The following is a 22,946-nucleotide window of genomic DNA, read 5'->3' as shown; positions in this document are numbered from 1 at the left end:
AATTATTAAGGGATAAGGACACCCCTCCTATCCCTATTTTATAATAATAATAAATGCTCAACACTAATTTTCTTTTTTTAAAAAAAAAAAAACTATCATTACATTAGAAGTGTAACTATTACTACATTTGGTTATCAATCATAAATATTAAAAGTAAAATTCATATAATTTGGAGTTGGGTGATTTCCAAAAAAAAAAAAAAAACTGAACCGGTTGGGATTGATTTGTTTCTAAATTTGTTTTATTTTGATTAGATTTTTTTTTAATTCTATCAATTCAATTAGTGTCTTAAAAAATGAACTAAAGTGAGAAAAAAAAACAAAATAATTTGAACCCAATCCAAAATTCTATTACTAAAGGAAATGACAGGCTTTCTACATAGCATGCTCCCTTTCCCCTATTAAAAAAGAAAAAGTGAACTTCATTTCATTGGGAATTTGAACAAACACTACGAAATATGACTATGAGTGCATCTAATTATTAGCATCTCTTGGTGAAGAGAAAAAGATAATAATATGTAGTATAGGTTGATTGAAGGTGAAGATTCAATGCCAAGAAGCCAAGTAATCGAAAGCTTCTTTTGATATTCTTTTATTTTATTTTATTTTATTTATTTAGTTTGTCCACTCTTTGTAAATTTTGGAAAGGTAAAAAGGGTGTATGGGTCATTGTGATGGTAGTGTATGCAGCTTTGCTTTATTCCAAAAGATTTATTAGCATCACTTGATCTAGATCAACCAATAAGAAGATGCCACTTTTCTTCTGGTTCATGTCATTGATCATGCTAACCCCCCCATGTCATTTTTAATTTCTTTGCTTTTGTTTTATTAATTGGGTAGGACTGAAATTTCAATATTCATTTGCATATAAAACCAAATAAAGGGGGAAAAAAATTGGCTGATTAGTCAATTGCCTCCATCAAAAGATCATTGGTCACTTTTGGAAAGTTTGTAAAGTAATATTTGTTGGCTATCAAATTATTATGACAAATTGGTACTTCAAAGAGAGAAAGACATTTGGTAGCACACAAAAGAAGCAAATCTCCACTTGGGCAAATTGTTTGTCAAGAAGTAATTATGAATTTAGTGACCTAACCTTTTATTTTTTGTTACCTTCATTAGTTAATATATATCCATAAACACTCTTTGATGTATAAGAAAAATTGACCATTTTAATGCATTTTATAACTTTTCTCCCCTTAATCATGAGATTATTTTCAACCAATAAACATATAATTAACAATTTTATACCTAGAATTGTTCAATTAATTAATTATGACACCCACACCGTAGTTTATTATCATAAACACGGGCATCACAATTATTATTATTATGAGCATCAAATTTTTTTATATTCTTATCTTAAAGACACCTCACAAGATGCTTATGCACTGTAGATAGCGACAAACTTTGATCTTTTTAACAAGCTTCTACCCCTTTAACAAGTGTATTTCCCAAAATACCCCTGTACCAAAATATATGTAAACTAAACCCATTTCCCTTTTCCCAGTTCCCACAGCACACGGTCCTTAAAACCAGAACATTGGATTGGACTCCAGAAATTGACCCAAATGCCCATGCTACGTGCTACCCGAGAGACGCCGGCAATTTGGACCTTTTCGGTATCCTAAATCAAATTAAAAAAACCGGTCAACCGTTAGGACACGGTCACCTTTCAACAACAGAAGCTGAAGTCTTATTAGTTTAGTTCTTTGGTCCGTCTCAAAATCAAAATATAAACCATTTTTTTTTTTAATTTTTTAAAGAAACTATGATGCTGCTGCCGCTGCAACAGCAACAATAATGGCCAAAATAATCCATGAAGCTACTGAAAACATGACTCAGCTTTGCAGAAGAGTTGTTCATGTGAATATTAGACGGAGTTTGTTTGATAGAGTGTCGATTTTCCGGAGGTTCTTTCGGTTTATTTGGGAGAGGATTCTTGTTTGTTCGATTGGGAAGCAGCCGGCAGTTAGGTACCAGAAGTTGACCCGCCGGTCGTCGTCGGAGTCTTCTCCGGCGCCGGATACTATGGAGGCCGGCCTTGTGGAGCTTTCCAGGACGTTTAGTAGTGGGTATGATACGGATTCGGACTTGGTTTCTTTGAAGATCAGTTTGTTGGGTGATTGCCAAATTGGCAAAACAAGCTTCGTGGTTAGTACTTTTATCAATCTTTTTCTATGCTTAATTATGTGATTTCTTTTTCTTTCTTTTTTTTGCAACAAATATGCTGAAGTTAATTCAATTAATTTTTTTTTTAATTTTTCAAAGGTCAAGTATGTGGGAAATGAGCAAGAAAGAAGCTTGCAAATGGCAGGATTGAATCTGATAAATAAAACTTTGATGGTTCAAGGTGCCAGAATTGCTTTTAGCATCTGGGATGTTGGAGGTATGTTACATAAATCTTGTTAAATTTCTCTTTTTTTTTTTCTGTTTCTTTTCTTATAAATGGTTTTTTAATTTACATTTTCTTGCTGCAAATTTGTTTTTGCAGGAGATAGCAGGTCATTTGATCATGTTCCAATTGCTTGTAAAGATGCAGTAGCAATTTTATTCATGTTTGATCTTACTAGCAGATGCACCCTTAACAGGTTTGATCATAATCAATGATTAAAATTTTATTACTAGTTGGACAAAATGATCACTTTGTTAATGGAAAGAGTGAATGCTTTTGCTGATTTTGCAGTATTGTTGGGTGGTACAGTGAAGCCAGAAAGTGGAACCAGGTAACAAAACAGAGTCTTTTCTTTCACATAATTATTAGCTAATTGTTCATTGCTTGCCAATAATATGCATTTTGAGAATGAGAGTACTCTGTTCATGAAACAGGGAAATAAGATTGAATTGATCTAGTAATTGGTCAATCATTATTAGGTTTCACGTCAGACTCAAAATTCAGGCTCCACCATTAAAGAGAATTGATATCAAAATCCAGGATGGTTTGGAAACTTTTAAAATCTCACCAAAATTTCTTTTTTGGAGTGGAGCCTCAAAACTCGTGATGTGGGCTGAACCCGTTTTCTCGTTAATGAGCTTTTAATTATGTGTCTTTTTATGAGTAGTCAATGCTCTTCTTCTTCTTCTTCATCTACTTTCTTCAATAAATTTATTTAATTTATTTTAATAATATGCAGACAGCGATTCCCATATTGATAGGGACCAAATTTGATGATTTTGTGAGACTCCCACCAGATTTGCAATGGACTATTGCAACTCAGGTAAAATCTTGAACCTCTTAACGCATAACTAAGATAAAAATTATTCTTCTGTTTCGAACCCACTGCTTAACAGTATCCTTTAGTATATTTATTGCCAAAAAAGGGAGTTTTCTAGTGCCCTTGTGCTGGAAGAAAGAAAAAGACAGTGAAATGCTTGTCAATTTATATAAAATCCCAATTATTAATAGTTAAGTTGATCAATTTTGAGCTTAATTGTGCCATAGACCGATTGACATGTGAATTTGAAGAATGTCTTGGAGGACTTGGAGACTTGGAGTCTTTGACAATTCTGGATTAAATTGACATCTGTGACATCTTTTTCTCTCTCTCTCACCGCGTTATAAGATAAGCAGCAACACAGAGGGGCCACGTGTTCATTAAAGTTTAAACTTAGAATTCATACAATTTCACTTACTTTTGAAACTTTCTCTAAAGAGAGCATAAAATTTATCGTATGCTTTTAGAGAATTATGATGTGGTTCCCTTCTATTTGTGGGTATCTGACGTTCAAATCTCTATTTTGAAGTGCTAAGAATGTGACAATTTATACAACTTTGTGCAGGCGAGGGCATATGCAAAGGCAATGAAAGCAACCCTTTTCTTCTCAAGTGCTACGCACAACATAAATGTCAACAAAATTTTCAAGTTCATAATGGCCAAGCTTTTTAACTTGCCGTGGACGGTAAAGAGAAACTTGACTATCGGAGAGCCGATTATCGACTTCTGAAAATTCACTTCACAGTGATGATTTTTCTTCATTTTCTTGTACATACCCAGAAAGAGAGAAAATGAAAAAGGCAAAAGATAGCAGCAAGTCAATATTTTCCTAGAAAATTAACTCCATAGCCCACCTAGGTGTCCTTTTTTAAATATTCTGTCCTTGTTTCGGCATGGAATCAGATGCCACATGGGTGCTTGAGTGCCACAAGGAATTAATATATGATTTCAGTTGATTCTTCGTGCATTTCAAAAGTTTAACATCAACGGTACCAGGAAACATTTACATTTGTGTAAGGGCAAACAATCCAATCACATTCCACTGCACCAACAAATTCCATTACTGTGTAGAAACTAGTATTTGTATGTCAATTATTTGAATCAAGCAGACCTATATGATTAGTAACGTCAGGACAGAATGGAACAGGCCCTCTTAATATATTGATATGCTCAGGTTAACCGAGGCTCGTTTGAACTGTTGCATGCGTTGAGCTCTTCCCAGATATGTTTCCCTGTTTGCACCATTTTCATCTACTTCATCCGAAAGATAGAGATTCAATTCTTGCAAGACGTTTCCAAAGAATATCAGATAGTTTAGAAAGCGTGCTTCGGTCATCGTTCCCTTGAAACCTCTCACATTAACAACTCTAAGACTTGAAGTGACGCACGGATAGAGTACAATGTTCTTAGTCCAGCATTTTTCAGGGTCCAATTCAAATGGAGGTCTGTAATTCTGCAGACAAACCGAAGAAGAAACAAAATGTCTCATTGAGATCAAGAAGTACTGCTAAAATTAAGAAAACATTAAAAGCAATTTTTTACCATTAGTGTAACTTTTACTTACAGGAAAGCGTCTGCCAGGACCAATGTTGATTGTAAGAGTTTGTAGCGAAGGGCAACTCTTGAGCATGAAGTTGATTCCATAATACTCATGTGGGTGCATGCCTGCATTCAGAGTCAGATGCTTTACCTCCAGTGGAACTGTCATACCGAATGGCTCCTCCGCATGAGGAATCACCTAAAATTCATAAGCAAAGAGTTTCATGTAAATCCCAAATATATAGCTTCTTGACTCTTAAACAAATTCATTTAGTATGACGTGGCCATATCAAAGTGCTTTTAAATTTTCCATTTGCGTGCATTGTTAAAGCCAGAATTGATCATCATAGGCAACAAATTCAGAAATGAGAACGGGAAAAGGCATTTGAACAGATTAGACGGACTCAAGATGATACCTGAAGCAAGAAACTGCACACGGTTAAAACTCTAACAATTTCAAGCTGTCGTAAGAGCTCATATAGAAATTCACCAATTTCTTCATCAAAATCCGGTTGTAATGCAAAGTCAAGTTCTACCTCAGTCAGGAAGTTCTGTCTTTCGACACGAAACATACCCTCCGTACCAGAATATTTCCAGAACCTTAAGTTTGGTGCCGCAATCTCATACCTATATTGGTTGAAATCGCATTTATCAATGACCAATCTTTTAAGCCTTAAATTAGGCACAGTGATATCAAGGTACTCTATTTCCCAACATTTTTTCAAACTCAAACTCTCCAAGAATGGGCACTGCACCAACAATTCTCTGATTGATTGCACACTTAGTTGAATCCAGCCCAAAGACAGTTCCTTTAGTGCAATGAAGTTATTGAATCGAGAAGCATTAATATTACAAGAAAACAACTCCAAAGATTCAAGACCCACGTGGCCGTAAACATGCATGGGCAAATCAAACACTGCTTCATGATTTTCCGAACCATGTTCTGGCCACAAAGGATCATGAAAATCAAGGGCTAACTCCTTCACGTCACGCGCAATTGCGAAAGAGATACAGTTCTGCACAAGAAAGTTGACAGGCCTCGAAAACACAAGGCGGAATGCTTTAACAATGGTTGCGTTGTATTGTCCAATCCATTGATGAACAAAATTTATGAAGTGACTCCTGTGCAACTGTTTGGTTTCTTCGTTGTCATCATCTCTAACGAAGAAGCTTTCAAGAAACTCAATCTTTTTCGTTGAAAGCCAAATGTGGCGCCATCGTCGTGACAAAATGCTTGTTCTTGCTGCTTCTTTGAAGGGCAAGTAAGAGATAATCACGGTGACTAAATCGTTCGTTAACTTGGAGAACATGTCCACGTCGTCGTTATCTGCCATGATGAAGGATTAATGTGTTTTTCTTTCTTTTTCTTTGTTTGGAAACTTATGCAAGAATCAGTGGCTGTGTGTGTGTGTGTTTTTTTTTTTTATATATATGGGAATAGTTACTGGAGAAGCAAATTACTTGTTGTGATGTTTCCATAAACGATCGTGACGGTTGGGTTTTCGGCGGTTAGTAATGATGACAAATTAATCATTGGTGACTGTTCGATTGACAACTAAAAGCATCACGAATTTCCCCCAGGCATCCCTGTCCGTCCATCAAATCTAATTCAGATCCAACGGCTCCAAAAATCTCTCCCAGCAGCTACAAGGGTGACAAAACAGGGGAAAACACGTCACTGAAAAAGGGTGAGTTTCCTTTCACGGCATCGTGTTGTATGATTTTTGTTTATAAAATTAGGGACGACTAAAAGTTGTTTGATGGTTGTTGTATTTGATGCGTTAATGTGAGAATTTTGGTGGGTTTGATGCTCGATAGATGGTGCATATCTCGGCAAAATAGCTGTAATGGGGTACGCCAGTGGTGGGCTTTTGTTGATTTAGCTTATAATGTACTGCTAAAAATTGAATTCAGCAACATGAACAGAGGATAAGCGTTCATGTGGACGCATTCTAGCAGGGACTTTGATGCTTATAACAAGTTTGGATATTAGGTGAGGAGGGATTGGTAAGAGTAGAATGAGAAATGGATAATCCAGTTAATGTTTTCAACACATGTATTTAGATTTCTTGTAGACCTAAAAATAATTGCGTAATCACCTGCAGCTGCAGAAAGCACCCAATGATCGATCGTCAGAAGAAACGATCTACACATTGTAACCGAGTAGCTTCTCGGACTCGGCACAAGAAATCTTAGCTGTGATGGCCTCAACATCATTAAAACTAATCCCAAGTTGTCCTAATTGAGCACTAATGATTCACTACATAAGTTGAATTATACATAACATAACACGTGCGTTAGGATCATACTGCCGAACGTAACTCTTGCTCCTCTTATAGCCCAAAAATCTGTCTATTGAGATCGCTGGTCCTGCGGCTGGACAGCCAATTCCAGAATTGCTTGGCAGATTTCTAGTTTTGATCTTCTGTTTCTATAGCAGCATGCCGCTCTTTAAAGATGGTGCCCAAATTGAGCAAGTCAGAGCTTGTTTCAGGAAACACACCATCGCAGGTGAGGCCGCGAGAGACATAAAGCCTGGCAATTTTGATGGAGGAGTCGATGAATGATACGATCTCTTAATATTTTATTATTTATATATTTATTATTATTATTTTTTTTTGCAGTTTTTGTCTAATTAGTCAAATGTAGTGGGACATTACTTTGTGGCGTCATGGTCTAAGTTATGGAGCACGATATGGGAACAAGCTTAGTGCTTGCTATTTTTCGGATTTGTAAATCTAAGATAACTTGTATTTAAAAAGTCTTACATTACTGAAAAAGAATGTCATGACTATTATTATTTTGACAATTTTGTAAGTTGTATTTTGGAGTTTATTGATTTTTCGAATAACTAATACTTGGTCTTGGAGGTTCATATTTCCTTAAATTAATCTATATTTCTTGTGAATTCTTTCTATTTTGTTCAAGTCACCATTACAAGCATTTGCAACTGTAACAATGAAAGACTTCTGTAAGAAGAATTGGTGACCACTGAATACAAAATCAAATAGTTTTTTGTGAAGTTGGAGAATTGTTTTTCATCCGAAGGTGATAATAAAGATGGCTTGCAGGAGGTGGAATTGATCATTTCTAAAGAAAAGCAAATTCGGTGAATGAAGAAAGTAGAATTTATGCCGCCGAAACTCAGGACGCTGTCGTCGGGATATCAGCAACTGGCCCTAATAAACGATTCTGATTTTGCAAAAGTAAAATAGGAGGGCGATATAAATTTATGTACCTAGAGTTCCAAATAGGCCCTAAATTGAAATCATTCAAAAGAAAAAAAAAAAATAGTATTCTTTCTTATTTCTTACTCTTAGCTATCTCATAAACATAACGCATGCTTTTTATTATTTCGTGGATGAAAACTTACTTTTATTAGTTTTTTTTTTAATGTGTTGCAATTCTATACCTATATTTACAATTAAACTTTTATTGAGATTCGGCTAAATCAATTTTTTTTTTTTTTATAACACAGCTCAAAATTTTACCGTCACTAATTTTAGAAAAATATATTTGTAAAACGAATAAATTAGAGAAAGAAAAATATATTTCAATCGAAGTATTATATAATTAGAAGGAGAAAGAGAAAGGCTAGGACTAGCCACTAGCCATTTTTTATTACTTAATTAAATTATATAAGCTTTTTAATGTCATTGCTCTATGATACTTTTGTTCATGATAACATTATTTAATTCTAAGTAGAAGTTCAGATTCAATTAAGAGTTGTAATATTTGATTTCTCATTATATCTCACTAGTCCCTACTTATCACTTATTTTATCTTTATATGAAATGACTTAAAATGGTAAATAGTTTTTAAGTGTACCCACACGATAATTTTTATTAATTTATAATTTAACAATTTTTTTCTTAAATCCTAATTTTTTTAAAAAAAATTATTTTCTCTTCTCAAATATTGTATACTCTCTACTCTTGTAATCATAGAAGAAATTATTTTACAATACTCAAATTGTTTTTTATGGTTACGACAATGGTGGATGAAACTTTTTTTTAAAAAAAAAAGAAAAAAGAGAAAGATTATAGTGATCCATAAAAAAAAAAATTTTTGAAATTGATTTTATAAGTTTTATGTGGTGGATGCTTAGAAAAAAATATAATAAGGATAAATTCAAGATTAAGTAGAGTACGTAAAGAGATAAAAGATTAGCCTAAAATTTTTAATGAGTTTAAATGAAAAATAAAGGATGATGAGATATAATGAAAGGATCAAATATCACTATTCTTCAATTAAACCACCATCATGTATGTATTAGACCGACCAACCAACCAACCCACCGACGTAAACAATTCAACTATGCTATTATTTAATTGATCATCAATGAAATCTCTAACTTGAAAAGCATTAATTAATTGCTTAAAAGTTTAGAGTAATAATTGGAAAATTAACTAAAAGCTTCACACCATCATCAATCATGATACTAACCGAACTCACTAACCGGAAGAAAGCGTGGCCAACAATTAAAATACTACGATGCTTTTTGCTCCACAAATTCTTAATGCAATAATAATAATAATAATGGACATGCTTGCTTGCTCATTCTACGTAGTGCCCTCACTAGGTTGGTGATTTTTTTTTTGTCTAGGTCGTGTGTGTGTGTGTGTGTGCGCGCGTATAAAAGAAAATTATTATCATTATTAAAATTTACAAAACTACCACCACGTGTATATATAAAAACTACCATTCAATATGAAAAAATATGCTTCCCAATTCTTTATTTTCATTTTTGCCTTTTCTTCTTCATGACTTTCGCCGCCAATAACTAATAAAAACCAAATACTAGTGGTCACTCCACCGCCCAGTCATTTTCACCCTTTTTTTTTGTAAAGTTATTCTCCTAATAAAAATGAGAAACTTGTATTTTATTATTCAATTATCAAACTTTATTGATTATTGCTTAACTTATTATTATTTTTTAAAATTTTCATACCCGGTTAGAGGTTGTGATGATTAGAGAATTAGAGATCGAAATGTATAAAACTCACATTAATTCTCTGCCTCTTAGGCAATAAATTTGTAGTAAATTGGCTCGTGTTGTTTGAGAAATTTGAGGAAGAAATTTGGCTCTTGTTATTAAGGGAAATTTTCCTCTACAAATTGAGCTACCTCAAATTGTGTTATTGAGTTCCCAATTAGTTAAATTTATTGCTATTATTTTTAACAAATAATATTTTTTTCAAATTTAAAAGATGAATAAATTTTAATTTTTTTTTAATTTACTTAAGCATGCTAATTAAGTACTTTGGATCATTTTAATATGTTTAAAATTCTAAAGATGTCCCATGACATGAACATTGAACAATAACCGTCTTCCTACCTCAGTAGTGTCTTTTTAATATTTAAATATTTGTGTTCATTTGGTATTATAGTCCAACTTTTGAGTAAATAGATTTTATAAATTTTAGACAAGATCCTCTTCTAGCAAAATTTTTTTTTTTTTTTCTCCTAACCTCTCCTAATTAAATCAATGGCCGAGAATAAGCTTTGAATTTCAATATTGATAGTTAAACCAATTTTTTCACTTTATTTACAATTAAACCATCACTAAATTTGAAGAGGAGAGGATAGAAGGGGAAGAAGGAAAAAAAAAAAAAAAAAAAAAAACTAAAAGAAGATCCTAATCCCCAGATTTTTCATTGTCCAAGTATGGGATAAAATCAGTTTTGCTCTGAAATCACAAACAACAAGATATAATACTGTAATTTTTAAGTTACAATTGCTCAACTAGCAAAATACTAAACAGGCGGCATGCTTATCAATCCAAGCATGAATACTATTAAAATTAACTATACTCGTTTAAAGTGATAATTTCTATGAAAATGTGTACAGGAAAAGTGCATGATAATACACTAACATAAATTATCAAACATGGTTTGCTTCTACAGAAAGCCTTTCGGATCATGATGGGAACAGCCCGGAAAGATAACATCTCCCGACTCTTGTTGCGCTATTAAGTTCTTCTAAGAAAAAATCAGGAACCTCCTTCATGCAGAAAGTCCCCTGATGCCAATCAATCATTCGAGTTCTCATGCAATAATACATACTCGCGGCTGCAAAATTCCACATAAAAATGTTTTTAAAAAAGGAAGGTTAGAAGCACTAGAGGAAAATACAAGGAAAGCAAACAAGTTCCCCACAAGTATTAGACTTAATTTTGACTATGAATGCTTCATCCATATTGTATTGCTGTAGATCCGAGAAAACGAACAAAGGCCAGGGGCCAATCATCTTTCAGACCCTGAAAACCGAAATTCCAGAGCCTGAAAGATGATGGACCAAGGGAAATAGTCTGTAGTCTTTTCTTTTAAGAACCCATCCTATACTATGAAGCAGAATACAACTAGGCCTCATCTAATTACCAGAATATTCAGATAGTTATTGACTGGCTAAACTAGACTAAAACATGATCAAAGTACATGAATGGAAAAAACAAAAAGGCCACTTTCCATAGGGAAAAGGGAAAAGAAGGCAGAAGGAGTGGGCAGGTGCAGCTTCTGCTTTTTGTATCCAATGTTTACAACATCAGGCAAAGCAAATGAACGCTTTAATAGAAGGGAGCTTCCAATTTTAATTAGATGCATGAGCATGTTATGACATCATGATCCATGCAAATGGAAAGCACATTAAAAATTAACAACAATTTACCTTAATACAATCAAACAAATGGTATCTTTTCAAAAACTTCATTATCATTGCAGCACAAAGAAGAATATTATATTAAACCAAAAGCAAATTTAAAGCCTGCGATGAATATTGATCAGTGCCCTACCTGCTATTACCGAACTTAATGGTGTCTTTTTCAAAGAGTTCATAATAACGTTGAGGTTCAATTGGATTATCCTGCAAATGCAAAATAAAATGTCAGATAAAAGTTATTGCAAACACAGATTAATAAATGGAAATTAAGTATTAAGATGATTTTACATTAAGGTAAGTCTTATTTGTGCTTCCAAGGTCCATTATGTAAGGCCTGAAAGTGAAAACATAGGCAAATAGATATTAAATCTAAAAACAGTATCTTCAAACTGATCATGTATACATACTTCAGATTGCTCCTACCTTACTTCCTTAGATAACATACCATCAGGTTGCTCCTTCTCCACTTGCCTGGAAAACAGAATCAACATAGTATATAATGTCGCAGAACATCAATAACCACATAAACTGCAAATCATGCAAATCACAGATCTACCGGAATTGAATGACAGCATGTTGTTTGCTGCAAGATGGATGATCCGTCGGAATGTCTGCTACCCTTCTTTCCCTCCCAAAAAGGTAACAACTTTGACGATGTATGTAAAGAGGTTCTGTCAATGAGAGCAGACATCTTAGAAACACAACGATATCAGATGAACAGATTGCAAGCTTTCTTCAATAATCAGGAATTATATTCACACATTACAAACAGGAAAAGGTACAGGATGCTTCTCCCTATCCACCCAATCATATCAGCATGGTTTTTGACCAACTCAACCTAACAAGACAAGATTCAGCCTTGTTAGTGACAGCATAAATTTTTGACTTACTATATTATTTAAAAAGTTTCTGGGTCAATTGTTTCAATAAACTTCTAAGTTTTTCCTTTGAAATAACAAGCAAATATCATCAAGCTCCATACACATATAGGAGACTCAATAAAAAGAATTCATCTCTCTCACTAAGATCTCTCTCCCCCCCTCTCTCTCTGAGCTCCACAGACAAAGGACAAATAATAAACTTTAACATGTGCATGAAAAATTGTATACCTTTTAACATTTCACCAGCCTTAAAAACATAAAGTCTCCATCTTACACTAGGTTTCCGAGCATCTGGGGGTTCATTGAAAAGTAACGTCACACCTGGCAGAGTAACATCCGTGTGGCAGAGTGAGATTAGAACAGAGAAATTCATATATATGTATCGATCATTTAAGATATTCTTCCTACTTTTTATTATTATTATTATTATTTTTTTAATAAGAAAAACAAAAGCAAGTATATGTAATGGTGTAAAGGATACAACTAATTAAACAAATATGAGTAAGAGCTTGGCCCCCACAGACTATCTCGGCCTTTGTTAAGAAACAACCATGCAGGACAATTCCTGCCAATAGTACGTTGAGGCGAAATTCTAGAGGAGCTTTCACAAGGCCAAAAACAAAAGTGCCAGATGACCTGTCACTACCTAACAGCTACTCTCTGCACGCATCTTGTCTAAAGAAGAAATTGTGAGAAGTAATTTTGAAGACAAATAGAATTTGAAAAACATGGAAGTACTTCATCAAATAACAACCAAACGCGAGCAGATGAGTAAGTTTATGACAGGCAATTGGGCAAGATTAGGGTAATAAGGAAGCTGTCTTGAAAAAGCCTTGATGCATGCTAAGATTATAAAAGAGAGTCCCTCCAAGATAAAGCAACCAAGGTGGACAGATTTCTCATATAAAAATAAAGGCAGGAGGATTTCACCTCGAAATCTATTCGTTTCAGCAGCAAGCTTTCCAGAGAGCTCAAATGAAGGTTTTTGCTGCAAGTTTGGAAGACAATGAAATCAACAGTAATAAGTTACAGCAGATAAACATTTATCACAGAAATAATGTACAACACCTTAATGCTCGGAGATCAAAGTAGAAAAGAGAAATTATCATTAATTCACAAGTAGCTCCCAAGTTACAAAAAAAAAATTGGCCAAATAAATGAACAAATAACTGCCAGCAAAAGAGAGAAAGAACTAAGTAAACGAAAAGGCCAGCCAATAAAGCTACAACCACCTTTTCTTTTGCTTGCAGGGCCTCCTCAGCAGCCTTCATTTGAGCCACTGAATCAATATCATCATTCCTGCTAAAGATGTAGGCATCATCCCATCAAAAACTACAGCAATGCTATTAGCATCAAAATCAGTCTATTATATTTTTCAACAATGAAAAGCAGATTTAGAGGATTTTTGTCCACTTATATGGCGAGACCATGCATTATAAAGAGGTATCATGCACATTTAAAATATCTTACTGTAGTCTAAATAAGCATAATCTGATCATTAGACCCTAAAGCAAATGGAAACATCATTGAAGTTTTACTGAAGATCTTTTTCTCAGGGATTCCTGCAAAGATACCTTCCCTCAATCTTCTATTTCAGAGTGATTCTTTTCAATTTCCTTTTGGTTTCTTTTGGTTGATTTATCTTGTATATAAGTTATAAGTTCCATTATAAGTTCGATCTTGTCGCAGCATTACTTCACTAAAGTTCCAGGCACATAAAGTCACCTGATTTTCCAATTTTCCCATCCAACTTTTATATTCAGGATATCTCAGTAATTTCAATTGGATAAAATGTGCATAACAATGAGGCTTTAAAGTGTCAACACGAAGGAGTCAATTCCGAGAAAACATAAAAAAATCACATAACAGCTGACATTACACACATTCTGCTCTCTGTCAATCTTATCTCCATACTTCTAGAAAATTACAACATATTATAAGTTTATAAAAAATTACAAATCAACCAGAGCACATTGTATCACTACTAGGAAATTAAGGGTGTTTGGCACACCGTATTGCATTAGGGTGCATTGCATTAAGTTGTAATGCAATGATGTAGCATGGACTGTAATATATAAAATAGTATTATTTTATATTAATGTTAAAATATAATTTAAATCTATTAATATTTTAGGATTTGATTATTACTATTTGAAATTAACTATTAAATAATTATTTTTTTATATTATTTTTTACAAGTTAACAATGATTTACAAAATATAATATTATTAAATAAGAAAATATAACAATATTAAGTTATATTATTAATATAATTATATTATAATACAACTTATTTCTATATATTAGATATTATAATATAGTATAATATATAATTATATCATATAATATAATATAAATTATATAAATTTATTTTTATTTATTAAATAATAAATGATTAATAAAATTAATGTACTTATTACGTATTTAAAGTAAATAATTAAAATATTTTATGTAATGAAAGTAAAATAGTGTATTATCATTTATTTATTAAATATTTAGGTTTATTACTATCTTTATATTATTATTTAAATTAAATTTTTTATTTTAGATGTAAACATAAATTAATATTTAATAAATTTAAAAATTTACTATAATTTATTAAATAATAAAAGTTCAATGATTTTATATAAAAATGAACAGTATTTTAATACAATACAGCCTAAACCCTACCCTCCAATAGGTTTATTTTATACAACTTTCAACGTACAAGCCACTTTTTTAATGCAATACAATGCAACCATAAATTACAGCCAAACATGGGTTAGCATAAGAACAGTATTTTAATGCAATGAAATATAGTGTAAAGCAAGCTGCCAGATGCACCCTAAGTTATTAGATTTATGCAAAATTATTCCTTTCAATGATACAAGTTACTCATCTTACTTTCAACCCCCAAATACAATGAAATACTATGCTAAAGATCTGTTTGAAATAATTATTTTAGAGTCACTAAAATGCCAAAAAGGGCAACAAGCACAATTTACAACTAGAAGATGCAGCATCACTCAATAAAAGCATAAGAGAAGTTCAGAGTTCAAGAAGCAGCTCACCTGTATTCAGCTCCTCCGGAGTTCATTACCTGAAAAAAAGAAAAAATGACTAAGTCAGACACTTTTACTTGTGCATGATAGCAATATCATCTACTAATATTATTCTTTAACGAATACATTCATTTAAAACATTTGTTTTCTCTAATTTAAAGAAGAGTCCCCCAGCAAGAAAGCCAAAAACTCGATACAATTATCCTGATGCAAATCTGACGTAGACTCAAAGGTTCATTAACACATTGATTTCTAGACATAAAAATATTATTGAAACTGCTAGGAGGAAACTGAATACACAGACCAATCACCGAGTACTGCTATTGTTATGTATATTTCTTACTCAAGCTTATAAGCAAAATCTTGCATTAATATCTACTTTTACATTTTCACTCCCAGAGTACAGGTTAGATGCATTAAATTAGGGTAGAAACACAGGGCATCTGCCAGTTACGTGCATAAGATCCCAGAGTAACAGTTTTCCAAAATACAAACATATGCTATTTTGAAGCTAAAAAGGCTTAGAAAGTGATGGATATCACCAGACACCTCGTGACGAGCCCAAGAACCATCAGCTGATTGAGGAGATCTATGCCTGCTCCTAGGGGGTCGATCCAATGGAGAAGTAGATCGATCACGTCTTGATCTGGAAGACTGGTTACTGGCCTCATTTCTTCCCAACTTCCTGCCCTCTCTGTCACCCTCAAAATCCCTTTCACGTCTTTCCTTTCTTTCACTCCCAGTTTCCCTCTCCGAAACCCTTTCTCTATGTATATCTTTATCACTTGCTCTACTATGATCGTTTTCACGTTCTCTCTCTGTCACTTTCGCATCTGCTCTCCTCAAACGTTTTGTATGTGGCGAAGGAGACCGAGAAACAGGTAAGTGGGCTTCCTTATCACTTGTCCTGCTGTGATTTCTCTCATGCTCTTTCTCCGTCAGTTTATCAGCATCTTTCTCAGCATGGGCTCTCCTCAACCTTTTTGTACGAGGAGAAGGAGATCGTGAAACAGGAGAGCGTGTCCTTTCCCCAAGCTTTCCCTTACCATTTTCCCTACCATTATTTCTCTCATGATCCCTCTCAGTCACCCTTTCAGCATCTCCTTCATCACGGGCTCTTGCCAGCCGTCTTGTACGTGGAGAAGGAGAGGATGATTTGCCAATATGCGTTCCCCTGTCACTTTTCCTACTATGATTTCTCTCCTGTTCCCTCTCTGTCACTTTCCCCAGCTCTCTTTCATCTCGGGATCTCATTAACCGTCTCGTACGTGGAGAGGGTGAACGAGAAACCGGAGACTGTGACTGTGCACGCTTTGGAGATTTAGCACGACTAGAATGTCGCTCTTTCTCTCTTGCTGGAGAGCTTCCGCGATGCGAGCTTCTGTGCAGCACAGGTGATCTTTCTCTTCGAGAAGGGCTCTTCCTAGACAGACTCCTCCTACGAGAAGACCCTCCTTGATCCCTAACAGGGGATTCTGAATGATTGCTTAAATTTCGTCCCATTCTGACCTTTCAAGTCAGCTTATCAAAACTAAAATGAGAATTCAAGGCACAAGCACCATTAGGTTTCATCAAAATAAAGAAAAGGGTAAGCAAAATTTAGAAAAATTATGCCAAAACATATTACTACAGCAGCAATAACATAACTTTTCAACACAAATGAAGAACTCACCTCAACTATCAAACTTAAAACCCTAGCAAATAAAATTACCATGATCCCCTTATAAAATCAGGGATGGAGAATGAGACGGGGACCCAATCCACAGAAATTTTTTTTTTTTTGTTTTTAAAAAAAAGGGACATTCCAAGCTATGATCAAATTATCAAAATGAAAATTACAATTCTTTGCAGATCTAATAAACTTGCGAACAAAATAAGGCAAGAAAAATTTCTTAATGTAATTTTCTTGTTGCTTTCTAAATCTGCTCCAGTTTCAATGTTTCATTAATTGTATGTGTGTTCAAGCACTAGTTTCACAGAATTGAACATCACATTCCGACAGTGAAAGGGTGCGTTTTGGGTGTTCAAATAATCGAAAAAAGCGTGGACTGAAACCTAGTGGATGGAGCAACATGTGAACTTGCAATGGAGGTAAGAAATCTTGTGAAACATCAAATCACTAGAAAGAGAAAAGAAAAGCAAGAAATCGCAATAATATTTCCTTCTAAATAATCAAATCCTACACAATTTCGTACTAATTCTTTTTTTTTAGAAAAAGCCAATTCATTTCCATCGTCTTCTCACCGACCTAACAAAACTTCTCTTTATTACTGGTAAAAGCAAGAGTAAAACCAAAGCAAAGGGGGAGCGGCGAACTTGGCTGTGCAGTGAGAAGCGAGCGGCTGGATTGCACAGCCTTTTCTATTTTGCTTCCTCTCAATACTCTCGTCCCTCTCTTTCTCTAAGAGATTCGCTACCGCCGATTTTATAGTATCTTAACGGCAGCCCCAGACATCCCCAATTATATAAAAAGGAATATAAAAAAATTCTTAATTTATTTTCGAAATTAGCATATGCCGGCACATTATTGCTAGTAATGACTGAACTATTATTAATCGCAGAAACAAAACCCTACCTAAACCCTTGAAATAGAAATTAGCACTCAATGCAATGCATTTTAATTAGTTTTTTTTACATCTAAAAGAAAATTCTTGCTTACCAGAAATTGTTGAAATGCTCGTATGTGTTTGCGTGATGTTTGTGGCGAAGTGGCGGTGGTGACTGGTGGGAGCGATTATTGATTGGGAACTGGGCGTTTTGTTTTTGTTGAGTTATTTGGGGGAATTGCGTGGCATACACCTCATTTCCCCAAATCACCCAAAATATGAATTAAATTAGAAAATAAAATCGCGTTCACGCAGTTTTAAAAAGAAATTTAATATATATATATTTTTATTTTACACTTAATTAAATTAATAAAAAATATAAATTAATTTTTTTAAGATGAGGTAGTCTTATAAAAAATAAAAAAGTTATTAACCAGCAATACAAATAAAGAAGCAACACAAGATAAAGAATAAAATGAGAGAATATATTATAGAATGATTTTATTCATTCCAATTGTATTTGTACAAAAACAAAAAGATTATCTCTCTTTTTATAATTATATAATCACTCCACGAAATTAATAAAAAATTATGAATCATAATTCCTTGTGACATAGTGGGAGTTATAAGGAAACTAAAGGTTGCTAATGGGAGATAGTGGGGAGACTATGAGATATATACTATGAACATCTATATTTATTTTAATAAATTCATAACACTCCTCCTTGGATGTTCATTATAAAGAATATGTCTCATTAAAATCTTTACATAATTGTTATTATGTAATAACAATCAAATTAATTATAAGAAGATGAAAAACCAAATCTAAAAGAAAATTTCTCTATTTATTAGATAATAGAGAATATACAAAGATGAGAAATGGTGATGCCACATCACCTCCTCAAATCCTAACTTTATATATATATTAGAAAATAGAACCGCGCTTCACGCAGCTTTGAAAAAAAATTAGTATTATCTTTTTTTCTTACTTTACACTTGATGAAACTGATAAAAAATATGAATTGATTTTTTTTTAAGATGAGGCAGTCTTATAAAAAAAAAAAGCTATTAGTCAGCAATACAAATAAAGAAGTAACGCAAGATAAAGAATAAAATGAGAGAATATATTCTAGAGTGATTTTATTCATTCCAATTGTGTGTGTACAAAACAAAAAGATGAGCTCTCCTTTTATAGTTACATAATCACTCCATGAAATTAATGAAAAATTATGGATCATAATTCATTGTGAGATAGTGGGAGTTATAAGAAAGCTAAATGTTGCTAATGGAAGATAGTAGGGAGACTAAGAGATATATGTTATGAACATCTACATTTATTTTAATAAATTCATAACACTCCCCTTGGATGTTCATTACAAAGAATATGTCTCAATAAATTCTTTATATAATTGTTATTGTGTAATAACAATCAAATTAACTATGAGAAGATGAAAAGCCAAATCTAAAAGAAAATTTCTCTATTTATTAGATAATAGAGAATATACAAAGATAAGAAATGGTGATGCCACATCACCTCCTCAAGTCCCAGCTTTATGTAGATATATAGATATATAGATTATTACACCCTTTAGTATTACATATATATATATATTCTTAAAAGATTAGAAATATATGAAAATATCCCTCCATTAAATCTGAGTCAAGTAAACTACTTCAATTAAACCCCTCAATAATTCTCAACTTTTTTCATATAAGTCTAGCAACGAGTTGAGGATACTAGATTTTAATTGAACCACGATGATTAAGTTCCCTAAAAAATTTGTCAACCTTTTTAATCAAGTCGGATAAAGAATTTAGTATAATGGACCTTAATTAAACCACGGCCAATTGAGTCTCCTGAAAAAAATTTTGACTTTTTTTAATGAGGTTAGGAAACGAATTGAGTGCACTTGACTTCATTTGAACCATAACCAATTAATGGTGCATTTGGGGCGCTGCTCTTCACCCTATATTTTAGGAGTAAATATTCCTAGAATATAGCATGGGGAGCAGCTACGCTACCAAATGCACGCTAAGTCTCCTAAAAATTCTCAATTTCTTTATGGAAATTAGGTAAAAAGTTGAGTATACTCGACGTCAATTGAACCATAACCAATTAAGTCTTCTAAAAAAAATCTCAACTTTTTTTATGAGCTCGGGCAACGAGTTGTGTATATTCAACTTCTAATGAACTACAACCAATTAAGCCCTTGAAAAATTATCGACCTTTTCATGAAAGTGGGGTAATTCTGATAAGTGCATATTTTTCATATATTTTGTTATTAATTTCTCTATTTTTTCCTTGTTTTGATCTTAACTATTCTAGTTATTTTAGTTAATTTTTAATTTAGTAAATTATATTTTATGTGTTAATTTTTATCTTAGTTTTTTTATTTTGTTATTTTAGGTATACTATGAGATTAAAGAGAAATTTAAATCGGAATATTTAAGAAGAAATCTACTTGAAGGAATTAGAAAAGAGAAATAATTAGAGATTTTTGGAAACCAAGAAAATCGAAGCCAACAAAATTAATTCATGCATATTCAGAAGAGTATGACCATCACGTGGAGATTAAAGAGGGAATTGAATTTAATTCAATTTGGTGGCTTCATTTAATTGGAATCAAGAATCTTAAAGGGTAATTACATGTGCAAGCATTAAGGTGGCGTTGGCTTGCTCAATGGTTAATATGGGAAGCAAATTGAACAAAAAAGGAAATGGCCATATCTCATGCACGTGAATTGCCTAAAAAATTGGTAGACAAAGCATTGGAAATAAAGAATTGAAATGGCATGTGCATGGAAATTAAAGAAAGCAAATATTTTGCATGGCTTTAAATGGCAAGCACGTTATGGCATGGGCAGTTTTGGTTTTGGATTTAATTCTTTCAATGCAAGAATTTAAAAGCAGCAATTGCAGCATTATAAAAGGATCAAGCGGAAGCAATACAAAAGGGATATTCGGCAGCCACACATACAAAACAATTTGCAGCCGCAAAGGACAAGAAAAAAAATTATATGTGCAGTCGAAGGGAATTGAAGAAAAAGGCAGCAGTTTGAATTAATCTCCATGATTGGTTTGATCAATTCTCTTATTCCCAATTTAATTTTGTTAGGCTAGATTTTCTATTTAGTTGATGGTGAATTCAAAACTCCAAACATGTCATATGATTAATTTTTAATTTCTATCATTCAATTTATTTAATTGAGATTGTTTATGTTCTTCTATAATTAATGTTTATGATTTTATTCTCGTCTTGTTTGAGTAGCCAATTAGATAGGACTTGAATAAATTCTATTGCTAGATTAAAATTCTTGATCCGTAATTGTCTTGATATTTTAATCATTAGTAGCAGATTGGAATCAATAATTTGAATCAATGATTTCGATTGGAGAACATAACCTAGGTTAAATAATCCGAGCTTGTGTGTTTATTGCCTAGATCAACCTAATATCTTTCTTTATTTAATGCTTCTGTTATCTTAAATTTAAAGAGCTTGTTTTAAATTATTTAATGGTTAGAGATTAGGTGAAGAGCTTGTTTTGCCTAACGACACACTAAAGAAATATTGAGACTAACTGAGGTTGTTGTTATCTACGGTTAATAGTTTCAATATAAATTGATGATAGAATTGATATATTATGTGCATGTTTGATGGTGGCAAATGATCTTTTAACAAAAGTTTTTATCATTATTATTTCTTTCTCCTTTAATTAGAGTTTTTATTAAATTTTTGTTTTCATAGTTTAATTTCTTTATTTCTTGCTATTTAGTTAAAAATTCAAAAACTCTCCTTTTATTTATAATTGGCATTTTCTTTAGTTAGATTAATTTATATTAATTATTTCTATTATTATTTTATTTTAAGTCTTGCTTTAGAGTTGATAATAAATATAGCTAGCATAGTCTCTGTGGGATCGATCCTTACTCGTTCTATACTAATTATTTATAGTAGTAGTAAGATTTTAAATTTGGTGCACTCAACGACACTACCAAAGTTTTGGCGCCGTTGCCGGGGATTAACTTCTAGTTTGTTTATTATCACTCGTTTTTTTAATAATTTTTATTGTTATTTGTTTATTTTATTTTAATTAGTTATTTTATGTTCTATATTTAGATTTTCATGAGCATAGAGGACATTCGATTGAAACTCGAACAACTTAGAGCAACCTATTATATTCAGAACCTGATTTTGCCATCCACATTCCACTCCCGAAGACAGAGCCAGGCAACCCAGAACCTGAACTAATGGCTCAGAACAACAACCGAACACTTAAAAAGTTGGCAGCTCCTAACTTGGACTAGCAACCCTTATGCATTGAGAATCCAAACCCTTAGGTAAACTTTGAACTCAAATTTGGGATGATTCACCTTCTTCCTACTTTTCATGGTCTTGCAGGAGAGGACCCAAATAAGCACTTAAAAGAGTTCCATGTGGTATGCTCCACAACGAAACCAGCCGAAGTTTCTGAAGAGCAAGTGAAGTTAATGGCCTTCTCATTCTCTTTGGCGGATTCAGCCAAGGAATGGTTGTATTATCTTCCTTCCGGTACTGTCGCTATATGGAATGAGATGTGTCGGCTATTTTTTGAGAAATATTTCCTAGCATCAAAAGCTGGCAGCATTCGAAAAGAAATTTGTGAAATCCGACAGTATAATGGAGAGTTGCTCTACGACTACTAGGAACGATTCAAAAAGCTATGTGCCAGCTGACCCCACCATCAGATAAGTGATCCACTCCTTATTCAATATTTCTATGAGGGTCTACTGCCTATGGATAAGAGTATGATTGATGCCGCTAGTGGAGGAGCATGTTGAGTGTTAGAAAATGCATATTTATAAAGGAGAAAACCGTCATTTTACATTTTAAGTCTTACTAACAACCCTTACTTTTATATATTTAACCTTCTTGTGATTTAATTACATGTGTTTTATTTTAATTAAGTATTTTATGTATTTTAGGGGCATTATAGTCATTTCACAATAAAGGAGAGATCAGACGGCAAAACGGACATCACTTTTGAACTCAGGACGGTCGAAAACCTTAGGAGGAGCATAAAAGGAAAA

At 33.1% G+C, this 22,946-nt stretch overlaps 3 protein-coding genes and 1 long non-coding RNA gene across 8 annotated transcripts; 2 read left to right on the top strand and 2 right to left on the bottom strand.

The window, feature by feature from the left end:
- Positions 1-1,548: 1,548 nt before the first annotated feature.
- On the top strand, positions 1,549-4,170 carry LOC102614138 (septum-promoting GTP-binding protein 1). 2 transcript variants are annotated; one of them, XM_025093757.2, is made up of 6 exons: positions 1,549-2,153; positions 2,271-2,388; positions 2,494-2,590; positions 2,686-2,725; positions 3,134-3,217; positions 3,442-3,773. In XM_025093757.2, the coding sequence occupies exons 1-6, from the start codon at positions 1,803-1,805 to the stop codon at positions 3,448-3,450; spliced, it is 699 nt and encodes a 232-aa protein (XP_024949525.1). In that variant the 5' UTR covers positions 1,549-1,802; the 3' UTR covers positions 3,451-3,773. The 2 variants fall into 2 exon arrangements, with proteins under 2 accessions (XP_024949525.1, XP_006493948.1); XM_006493885.4 differs by lacking the exon at positions 3,442-3,773 and adding an exon at positions 3,780-4,170 and having other exon boundaries at positions 1,557-2,153.
- A 20-nt stretch (positions 4,171-4,190) lies between these two features.
- On the bottom strand, positions 4,191-6,098 carry LOC112496365 (putative F-box/LRR-repeat protein At1g56400). The gene is made up of 3 exons (XM_025093751.2): positions 5,170-6,098; positions 4,779-4,952; positions 4,191-4,667 (listed from the first exon to the last, which is right to left on the bottom strand). The coding sequence occupies exons 1-3, from the start codon at positions 6,085-6,087 to the stop codon at positions 4,368-4,370; spliced, it is 1,392 nt and encodes a 463-aa protein (XP_024949519.1). The 5' UTR covers positions 6,088-6,098; the 3' UTR covers positions 4,191-4,367.
- Positions 6,099-7,130: 1,032 nt separating this feature from the next.
- Positions 7,131-7,608, top strand: LOC127900025 (uncharacterized). The gene is made up of 2 exons (XR_008051984.1): positions 7,131-7,264; positions 7,378-7,608. It is a non-coding gene; the product is annotated as an uncharacterized LOC127900025 (long non-coding RNA).
- Positions 7,609-10,379: 2,771 nt separating this feature from the next.
- On the bottom strand, positions 10,380-18,151 carry LOC102613644 (FHA domain-containing protein DDL). Of its 4 annotated transcripts, none has more exons than XM_006493883.4 (11): positions 17,992-18,151; positions 15,882-16,863; positions 15,342-15,370; positions 13,524-13,593; positions 13,222-13,279; positions 12,520-12,612; positions 11,967-12,081; positions 11,834-11,881; positions 11,699-11,744; positions 11,544-11,614; positions 10,380-10,824 (listed from the first exon to the last, which is right to left on the bottom strand). In XM_006493883.4, the coding sequence occupies exons 2-11, from the start codon at positions 16,833-16,835 to the stop codon at positions 10,785-10,787; spliced, it is 1,524 nt and encodes a 507-aa protein (XP_006493946.1). In that variant the 5' UTR covers positions 16,836-16,863; positions 17,992-18,151; the 3' UTR covers positions 10,380-10,784. The 4 variants fall into 4 exon arrangements, with proteins under 4 accessions (XP_006493946.1, XP_006493947.1, XP_024949523.1 ...); XM_006493884.4 differs by having other exon boundaries at positions 13,524-13,590; XM_025093755.2 differs by lacking the exon at positions 17,992-18,151 and adding an exon at positions 17,581-17,955.
- Positions 18,152-22,946: the final 4,795 nt, after the last annotated feature.

This window comes from Citrus sinensis, chromosome 9 (genome assembly GCF_022201045.2).
Source record: "Citrus sinensis cultivar Valencia sweet orange chromosome 9, DVS_A1.0, whole genome shotgun sequence".
Taxonomy (NCBI): domain Eukaryota; kingdom Viridiplantae; phylum Streptophyta; class Magnoliopsida; order Sapindales; family Rutaceae; genus Citrus; species Citrus sinensis.
This window is presented reverse-complemented; position numbering and strand designations above follow the sequence as displayed.